Source organism: Paroedura picta, chromosome 3 (genome assembly GCF_049243985.1).
Source record: "Paroedura picta isolate Pp20150507F chromosome 3, Ppicta_v3.0, whole genome shotgun sequence".
NCBI classification, from domain to species: Eukaryota; Metazoa; Chordata; class Lepidosauria; order Squamata; family Gekkonidae; genus Paroedura; species Paroedura picta.
This window is the reverse complement of record NC_135371.1, coordinates 9,389,733-9,399,793: the sequence shown is the minus strand read 5'-3', so window position 1 is coordinate 9,399,793 and position 10,061 is coordinate 9,389,733. Positions and strand designations below refer to the sequence as shown.

Below are 10,061 nucleotides of genomic sequence, written 5' to 3'. Positions count from 1 at the left end.
CCATAACGTATAATGTGCAAGCTAGAACTGTTTATTGCAAACCACCCTGAGCTGTAAGGGAGGGCAGTATAGAAAAATGTAATAAATAAATATTATTTATTTTATGTTTCAATTTCCCACCTGGGACAGGCCTTATCTAAAAAAAAACAGTGCTCCAAGAGGCATAATTCTGCTTAGGACGACGCTGTCATTTTCAGTTCCCTTGCCTCTCTGCCTTAATACCTTAGAGCAGGGGTAGTCAACCTGTGGTCCTCCAGATGTCCATGGACTACAATTCCCATGAGCCCCTGCCAGCGTGTGCTGGCAGGGGCTCATGGGAATTGTAGTCCATGGGCATCTGGAGGACCACAGGTTGGCTACCCCTGCCTCAGAGGGTAAATTTAGACCACTCAAGCTCACTGACCTCACAGGATTCTTGTGAGGACAAAATGGAGGGGCTCTTTTATGAGGATAAAATGGGAGGACAGAACCGTGACCGACTGCTTTTGGGAGGAAGAAAAATGTGTAAGTGTCAGACATCCCTGAAGGATAAAAGCATACCGTCCTTGGTTTTGGTGATCAACGCGTGTCACCTCAGGAGAGGAACGTGCTCTTCTCGAAGGGACAGAGTTGCCAACAGGCCTGGAGAAAAGTGCGGAGTCATTCTAACAGAGGCTTAATAGGACGTTATTTTGTAGGTAATGTTATTTGCCTCCAGGGCAAATTTTACCGTTGAGAAAGCCGTTGAGAAAGCCCTGAAACATTCTTCAGGCGTCAGGAAAACCCCCAAAATGGTGCAACGGTGCAGAGCATGGTTGGGAAGCAACATCCCCTTAATATCACGTACCACATACGGCATTTCTCCCCGGAATTTGCATTTCCCGCCCAGCTAGTACACACAGTCTAACATTCGATTATTTCGTTCCACCTCAACGTTTTACTGTTCAATATAGTCCGGTAGAACCTGTGGTCCTCCAGATGTCCATGGACCACAATTCCCATGAGCCCCTGCCAGCAAACGCTGGCAGGGGCTCATGGGAATTGTAGTCCATGGACATCTGGAGGACCACAGGTTGACTACCCCTGCTCCAGAATGAAAGCTCCTCTCCGGACTCCAGAGATCAGTTCCCCTGGAGGAAAGAGCTGTTTGGGATGGGGATGGGGAGGGCTGCGTTTGCTGGCAGGGGCTCATGGGAATTGTAGTCCATGCACATCTGGAGGACCACAAGTTGACTACCCCTGCTCCAGAATGAAAGCTCCTCTCCGGACTCCAGAGATCAGTTCCCCTGGAGGAAAGAGCTGTTTGGGATGGGGATGGGGGAGGGCTGCGTTTGCTGGCAGGGGCTCATGGGAATTGTAGTCCATGCACATCCGGAGGACCACAGGTTGACTACCCCTGCAGCATTGGGCTTTATTTTCTTCTTCTGCTTTATTGTGCCTCAAATACTCAACTTATGCCATTCTCCCCTTTTCCATCCGTGTCTTTAACCAAAGATTCATTCAAGGGAGAGGACCAAGGCCCGGGGGAAAGGCGACCCCCGAGCCCGGGGAGGATTGCTCGAGCCTGGGCTGGAAGGAGCAGGGTCTCCCCACATTGGCTTCCCGTCCCGAGGCTCCCCTTTTCGCAACGGGTTGAAGTCAGAGGCATTTCCCCAGCGCTGCGAGGCACGCGTGATGAGTCAGGCGCGGGATTCCCTGGCGCGTCCTCGCTGAGTCAAGGCCCGGGGCTGGCCCGCCTTTAAAAAGACTCCGCCCGGCCTCGCAGCGCTCACAACCGCCTCGGCGCAGGCCGCTTTGGAGCTTTGTTGGCTGCTGCTGCCGCTGCTGCTTTCGCGGCTCGGATGATGGGCAAGCTGCGCAGGGGCGCCTTGATGCCCGTCGACCCCGTCGCCAACGCCGGCTTGCTGTGCCAGGCCTGCGGCTTCCTGCTCATCGCCCCGCAGCAGGCGGAATGCGGCCACCGCTACTGCCTGGGCTGCGTCAAGAGGCTCTTCAGGTGGGTCGGTGGCGCGCTCTCTCGCTCCTGCCTCCCGGCGTCACAAGCGGCTTCTAAATGTCACACGCTGCTTGCCTGTGGGGCGCTCAAAGGGCTTGCTTTGACGCGATGCAGCCCTGTTGGTCCGTGTTGGTCTGAAGTAGCACCTTTAAGACCAGCAAAGATTCATTCAAGGCTCTCGCCTTGAATGAATCTTTGTTGGTCTTAAAGGTGCTGCTGGACTCTGGTGTTATTGCTTTGATGTGTTTTTGAAACGGTGGTTGTCTCCAATAGTTTTCTCTGGCCTTCCGCTGGCCCACAGAATTGGCTAGGCAGGGGTAGTCAGCCTGTGGTCCTCCAGATGTCCATGGACCACAATTGCCATGAGCCCCTGCCAGCAAACGCTGGCAGGGGCTCATGGGAATTGTAGCCCATGGACATCTGGAGGACCACAGGTTGACTACCCCAGGACTAGAGGTCCGAAGTTTGTTTGTTTATTTTGTTATACATTTATATGCCGCCTTCTCCTGGTGCTTGGTAGTGTCCTGATTATATCTTTTTTTTCTGTAAAGGAGCCAATGGGCTGTAACAATTATTGTGCATTTCATACCTGCTGGTTTTATGTGATACCTGACCGTTGATAAAGGTGGTAGCGGAGGCATTGGTGTGTATACATGGATTGATCTTATCGAGGCTATGCGAAAAGCCTTGGGTTTTTTAATTTGGTTAATACACACTGGTATTATCATTGTGTTCCACCCTGTATAGGCTTAAAGTTCATTTCCTTATTGACCTTTTTAGGTCCTTGGCTTTTGTTTGGGTCAGGGTGTGTTCTCCTTTGTGTTTTTGACCGCCTAGCGACAGAACAAAGTTTGAGTCCGGTGGTACCTTCAAGACCAGCAAAGTTTAGTTCTGGGTTCCTCGGGTGGTGGTGGGTTCTCCATCTTTGTAAATTTTAAAACAAAGGCTGGATAGCCCTCTGATGGAGAGGCTGATTCTGTGAAGGTTCAAGGGGGTGGCAGGTGACAGTGGATGAGCGGTAGGGTTGTGAGTGTCCTGCCTAGTGCAGGGGTTGGGCTAGATGACCCAGGAGGTCCCTCCCAACTCTATGATTCTATCATTTCAGCTTTTTGTGTGCAGGCACACTTACTCGTGGCCAGATCTTTTTGCTGGAGTTGTTACTTGAGGCGTTCTGGGCCCCTGTCAAAGCTAGCTCATTCTTGTTCTTGCAAGCTTAAGCAGGGTTGGCCCTGGCAAGAATTTGGATGGGAGACCTCCAAGGGATCCCAGGGTCACAATGAAGAAGCAGCCAAGGCTAAACCACCTCTGAGCATCTTTTGCCTTGAAAACTCTTCAGGGGCTGAATAAAATAATCTCACCTCTGTTTATTCATTTTCACTTCGAGGCAGAATTCAGGCTCAGTTTGGTCTAGAAGCCACTTACTGTTCTAGCACTGCTCACCTCTGTCTAGCTTTTCAGTCTACGTGTGTTTCTGGTGGGTTGTCCCGGTTTTTTAAAAAGCGCTTCTTGGATGGTTTGATTGTTCATTGACTTACTTCGCGACGACCTAATGGTGTTGAAGGAGGTTAGGGTCACATCAAAATCACGAGATGTCATAGTCCCATTGTATACGGCACTGGTCAGACCACACCTGGAGTACTGTGTGCAGTTCTGGAGGCCTCACTTCAAGAAGGACGTAGACAAAATTGAAAGGGTACAGAGGAGAGTGAGGAGGATGATCTGGGGCCAAGGGACCAAGCCCTATGAAGATAGGTTGAGGGACTTGGGAATGTTCAGCCTGGAGAAAAGGAGGTTGAGAGGGGACATGATAGCCCTCTTTAAGTATTTGAAAGGTTGTCACTTGGAGGAGGGCAGGATGCTGTTTCCGTTGGCTGCAGAGGAGAGGAGTAATGGGTTTAAACTTCAAGTACAACGATATAGGCTAGATATCAGGAAAAAAAATTTCACAGTCAGAGTAGTTCAGCAGTGGAATAGGCTGCCTAAGGAGGTGGTGAGCTCCCCCTCACTGGCAGTCTTCAAGCAAAGGTTGGATGCACACTTTTCTTGGATGCTTTAGGATGCTTTGGGCTGATCCTGCATTGAGCAGGGGGTTGGACTAGATGGCCTGTATGGCCCTTTCCAACTCTATGGTTCTATGATTCTATGATGTCCAGAGCCCATTTCTAATGGAAATGCCAAGGACACATATGTATATAATGCACAAATGTATAGAGGTGGCCAATGGGCATAGATGATATGCCAAGCGTTGACAATGCACGCAAATATCTTTCACTAGAATGAACAAGTGTACGGGACTTGTGCATGCGTACGACAACATAGTGTGGAGGATATTCACATAAAGAAAATGGAACTTTATGAGTGGGAGGGGGAGAAGCCTTAAAAGCTAACATTTCTATTTCAATTTGCACAATATTAAGTTCCTGTTTTTCTTCCCGCCACAGGGACACGGACAAGGTGCTGTGTCATGCTTGTAGACAAGAACTGAGCCCCAGACAGGTGAGTGGAATTTTAGTAAACTTCATACTTTAAATGCACAATTGCCTCTGAAAACTCCATTGGATTTCCTCTTGCCGTTCCAAAACAATGGAGAACTGTGCATCTTGATCTTACAGCCTTGTGCAGTTCCTTGCCCCATATTGTTGGCTGCCATTGGTTTGGACTGGAAAGGAAACGTAGGGAAACCGTCCTATGAGTTAGAAGGGCGGTGAACCGCAGGGCTGCCATTTTCACTGGCAGTAACGCGTTTAAGGTGTAAGTTGTTTGGGCTGTGGCAAAAGGATGCGAAACAGACTTTAGAGAACCACCAGCGAACCTCCTGAATTTCTCTCTCCTCAGTTCCACAGTGACAAAGCTGCAGAGAATGATGCACTCGCCACAGAAGTGGCTTGCCCAAATTTTGGATGCGCCTGGTCTGGAACACTGAAATCCTATCAGGTATTTCATGAAGATTTCTCTCCCCCGTCCTCTCCTTAGCAACACAGCCCAGGGACCTTGGAAGGGAGGGGGTTCCAGAGCATTTTCAGGACTGCCCTTTCCTCCCGCCTCTCTTTCGTAGTCCGATGGGCACAGGGCCTTCTCCAAAACAAAAAGCACAAGTTGGAAGGGGAGGGAAATTGCCATGACATTTCAAGTTAGGCGTTCACATCCTGGGACTTTCTGCATGTCAAGCAGATACTCTACCACTGAACCCCGGCCTCCCGCCCCAGGGTGACCCCGTGGCAGGTTGAAATGTTTAGGTCAGGGGTAGTCAAACTGCGGCCCTCCAGATGTCCATGGACTACAATTCCCAGGAGCCCCTGCCAGCTTTCGCTGGCAGGGGCTCCTGGGAATTGTAGTCCATGGACATCTGGAGGGCCGCAGTTTGACTACCCCTGGTTTAGGTGATGTGAAAACTCCACCGGAGCCTTGGATGCTCTCCTGCTGGGTTGGGAGGAAGGCTCTTCCCAGGTCAAAGGCCCCTCTGAGAAGTCACCCGCCAGTTTGCACAGTCCAGCATGCAAGCTGTGAGCCAGAAAATCCTTGCTTGCAAAGAGCTCTCTAGGCCGGCTTTGGCAGATCATTTCGACAGCAGCTCTGGTCTTGATCTGCCCTTAGAGCACCAGCTGGCAGCTCATTAATTAAGGGAAGATGGCTGTCGTAGTTGGACAGAAATATTGTCTGCACAAAGGAGATGGGAAGCAATTTCTCTCACGCCTTCCCCCTCTCCCCTTTCAACTTTCCTGACTCTCTGGCTTGTTCTGATGCAGGATCATGTCTGCCCCCCTGAGGGTCCGTTTGGAACTGCAAAGGAATCTGCCTTGGCTCTCAGGGATCAAGAAGCAGTTGAAGAAAAGGGACTCACCTGGACCAGCAAAAACAGCAGCGAAGTAAGTCCTTTAGGGGCACATGGGAATTGTAGTCCATGAACATCTGGAGGACCACGGGTTGACTACCCCTGCTTTAGCAGACCAAGGATGCGGAAGAAGATTCAGCAAGACGGGTATTGGACAAATGTAGACGTCAGACCCTACACCTGCACACATTAATTTGTTGGATTGCGGGGGAGCACCACCCCAGGAGAAAACCAATAATAAAAATAGGACCTTGTTTACTTATGTGAAGTTCTAACGATAGAGTTCCTGGTGATTCCTAGAGCTACCCGGAAGAAACAAAGCTTAGTTCTAGGATGTTAAAGTCGGACGTTCTAACTACAGAGTTTCAGGTGGTTCCTAGAGCTACCATTTGTCACTTCTGCCTAGAACTATGAATAGCCAGAAACTCTATAGTAAGAACTTCCTGTAAGTAGATGAGGCCTTCCCCCCATTTAACAGGATCTGAGGGCAGGGTATCCCCTGCCCCCATCAGGAGTTTGGCAGCACTAATAATTTACCACTTTATTTCCCACTTTGAGAAAAGTGGACCACAATTTTCCAATCATTATTCTATCCTAAGGACAAGGATGGGTGGGGGTGAGAAACAGGAGCAAAGCTCCTTTGTTGCTTGGTCAAAGATCAGCAAATCTGAACTGGAGGTTTTTCATGGGGAGGAAGGGGTTGGCCTTGTTCCCTAGCCCAGGGGTAGTCAACCTGTGGTCCTCCAGATGTTCATGGACTACAATTGCCATGGAATTGTAGTCCATGGACATCTGGAGACCACAGGTTGACTAACCCTGCCCTAGCCTACTCTGGCCTGCTTTGCTGGCCATCCTCTAGCTCCCTCTTGTGGCCAAAAATTGGATAATCCCTCACAATCCTGGTTCAAGAGACCAGTGTCAGGCTTGAGTCCTTCAACCAAACATGAACCCAAAGTCAACTTTTGAATCTCTCCAATCCATAGGGCGGCTCTTCTTTGACTACAGAAGCTGTCGTGCTGCGTGTGGAGTCCCTGGAGCTGATGGTGGTTTCTCTGCGGAGGCAGCTGAATAACCAGGTAGCCATGGTGAAGTCTCTTCAGCGCTGCTGTTCCCAGTATGAGAAGCTACTGAAGACCACTCCAGAAGGGCACAGGAGCCCCAAAGGGTCCATACCGACGTCCTCAGAGTTAATCAGCACCAACGGCATGCTGGTGTGGAAAGTGGAGAACTTCTCCAAGCTCCTGAGGGACGCCACATCTGGGAAGAAACGTTCTGTCTATTCCCCAGTCTTTGCCACCCACCCTTTTGGATACCACCTCTGTGTCCGGATGTACCCTGATGGAGACGGCATCGGCAAGGGCAGCCACCTGTCGCTCTTCCTCGCGGTCGCCAGGGGGCCCTACGATGACGTCTTGCCCTGGCCCTTCCAGCAAAAGGTCACCTTCGTCCTCCTGGACCCCACGCGAAGGCAGCCGCCCCTGAAGGAGACCTTCCTGCCCGATCCCCACAGCGCCTCCTTCCACCAGCCGTGCGAGAGGCTCAACGTCGCCAGCGGGAGCCCTCTCTTTGCCTGCAAAGCACAGGTCCCCAGATACCTCAAGGACGATGTACTCTACCTCAAGGTCGTGGTGGACTCAGCAGGAACGGAAGTTGCGACCCCAAATCCCTGAGGCGGAATGAACAGTTGTCCTTGGGCCCTTAGCTTTCCAAAGCTCTCTGGATCTCCTTCCCTTCTGCCTGTCCTCTCAACTGCGACCACTACAAATCCCATTCCAGGGTGGATATTTAGCTACCTCTTATGTGAGACTCCCAGATCTTTGTTCCGTGATTTGTGAAATACCAGCCTGCGAGGGACACTTCTGAGCTTTCCGAGATGACTGATGTCTCTATCGCTACTGGACCATTGGTGGAAATCTGCTCTTGCTCATCAATGCACAGCTCCCGGTGGCTTCTCACTCTTCAAGATTGCATTATGCACGGTGTGGTATAGTGGTTAGAGCAGGGGTAGTCAAACTGCGGCCCTTCAGATGTCCATGGACTACAATTCCCAGAAGCCCCAGCCAGCATTTGCTGGCAGGGGCTCCTGGGAATTGTAGTCCACGGACATCTGGAGGGCCGCAGTTTGACTACCCCTGGGTTAGAGTGTCCAACAAGGCTCCAAACTTGAGGTGGCCTTCAGCTAGCCACGTTCTCCTTTTTCCTACCTTCCAGTGACCCACCCTGAACTCATTGGAAGAAGACCAGGATAAAAAAAATGTAAACAGGCAGTTTTGATGTTTTGAGAACAGGGATGCCCAGGAGAGAGAATGGGGGCTACGTTCCGTGTCCATCTTACCCGACTGGGACAGGATACTTGGAGCTGCCTCGTTCTGAATGAAGAACTTTGGTCCTTCAAGTTCAGTGGTGCCTACCCAGACTGGCAGCAGCTTTCCAGGGTGTCAGGAAGAAGAAGAAGAGTTGGTTCTTATATGCCGCTTTTCTCTACCCGAGGGAGTCTCAAAGCGGCTTACAGTCGCCTTCCCTTCCCTTTCCCTACAGCAGACACCCTGTGAGGGAGGTGAGGCTGAGAGAGCCCTGAGATTACTGAAGAAGAAGAGGTGGTTCTTACATGCCACTTTCTCTACCCAAAGAGTCTCAAAGTGGCTTCCAGTTGCCTTCCCTTTCCTCTCCCCACAACAGACACCTTGTGAGATGGGTGAGGCTGAGAGAGCCCTGATATTACTGCTCAGTCAGAACAGCTTTATCAGTGCTGTGGTGAGCCCAAGGTCATGTGGGGGAGCGTGGAATCAAACCCGGCTCGCCAGATTAGAAGTCCGCACTCCTAACCACTACACCAAGCTGGAGAACTCCCACATCACCTCATGCCCGGTTTTTTAAACTGGAGATACTGCGGGTTGAACCTGGGACCTTCTGCATGCCAGGCAGGTGCCTTTACCACCTAGCCCCCACCCCTCCTCAAGGGGCCAGCTGTTTTGAGTGTGGGCCTCAAGCGGCACATAATGCTCATCTCTCCCACATCCTCTGCCGTCTTTGCACTGTAGTTGTTCCTGAGCTGCAGTGGACTGATGTTGTGCGCACGGCTTTGAAACAGGAACAGCCGTTTCAGAGAACAGATCTGGCATCATGTTTTTCCCAATGAAATAGAGGAGTAGGAAGATTCCCCCCCCCTCCTTGGCATGGCCTTGTTAAGCTTTCTAGCCTGTGTGTGTGTGTGTGTGTGTTCATAAGAGTGTGCGCATGCCCTTGAAGATACAAATTCAACTTATGCTGCTGCTATGTGTGTGTTTTCCTGTTGCTCAGCCTCAGGATATGGTGGAGTGTGATTATTATTAATATTAATTATTATTATTATTAATAATAAAATTCACATTACTGGTTAATCATTTGTACTGCACTTTAAAACAAAATTGCACCCGGCTCTGTAATCGTCATTGCTAAGAATTTCAAGTTTTCAGCTATGCTGACGATGCTTTCTACCTCAGAGTTCTATTTATTGATTTATTGAAAGCCATGTAGGTATTTATTATTGCCGCATTAAACATTATTTATACAATGCTGGTTCCTTTTTTTCTTTCTCGTGCCTTCAAGTTACAGCTGGCTTACAGCAGCCCTGGAGGGCAGGCTTTCTCAACCAGGGTTTCGTGACACTCTAGGGAGGGGTTAATCCACCTGTGGTCCTCCAGATGTTCATGGACTACAATTCCCATGAGCCCCCTGCCAGGCTCATGGGAATTGTAGTCCATGCATATCTGGGAGGTCCACAGGTTGACTACCGCTGCTCTAGGGCAGGTGTAGTCAAACTGCGGCCCTCCAGATGTCCATGGACTACAATTCCTATGAGCCCCTGCCAGTTTGACTACCCCTGCCCTAGGGTTTCTCGATGGCCCTGGGTTTCCTGAAGGAGTGGGAGTTAAATAATTTTTAGTATATTTTTCAAATGGGTTAAACATTTATCAGGTGATATGACCATGTGTGTGCTAGCAGAGGAAATAAGGCGGTGAGGTTGCACACCCTGATTTAAGAATAAGAAAAGGTTTATTAAGGAATTACCATACTCGATAGTGCAGAGGAGAGACAGAGACAGGAGCTGACTACATGCTCGACTAAGAAAGAGAGAGATTCGAACCGTGGCTTCCGAGAAGAAGCAGAAAATTGCCGCTAAGAGTAGAAATGTGAAGACAAACAAAGAATGACACTTAGCAGGAGAGGAGGTCCTGACCTCACTATCCTCACTAACAGTCTTCTTGCTGCCCC

At 50.1% G+C, this 10,061-nt stretch overlaps 1 protein-coding gene across 1 annotated transcript; it reads left to right on the top strand.

Annotated features, from left to right (window-relative positions):
- The first annotated feature begins 1,699 nt into the window (after positions 1-1,699).
- Positions 1,700-7,801, top strand: LOC143834361 (TNF receptor-associated factor 2-like). The gene is made up of 5 exons (XM_077331142.1): positions 1,700-1,975; positions 4,417-4,471; positions 4,811-4,909; positions 5,722-5,841; positions 6,791-7,801. The coding sequence occupies exons 1-5, from the start codon at positions 1,821-1,823 to the stop codon at positions 7,475-7,477; spliced, it is 1,116 nt and encodes a 371-aa protein (XP_077187257.1). The 5' UTR covers positions 1,700-1,820; the 3' UTR covers positions 7,478-7,801.
- Positions 7,802-10,061: the final 2,260 nt, after the last annotated feature.

Bases quoted from the DNA above. Each gene is read 5' to 3' on its own strand.
- LOC143834361 (XM_077331142.1), top strand. From the start codon at position 1,821: ATGATGGGCAAGCTGCGCAGGGGCGCCTTGATGCCCGTCGACCCCGTC. The intron at 4,472-4,810 runs GTGAGTGGAATT...CTCTCTCCTCAG, and splicing joins AAGAACTGAGCCCCAGACAG to TTCCACAGTGACAAAGCTGC. The intron at 4,910-5,721 runs GTATTTCATGAA...GTTCTGATGCAG, and splicing joins GAACACTGAAATCCTATCAG to GATCATGTCTGCCCCCCTGA.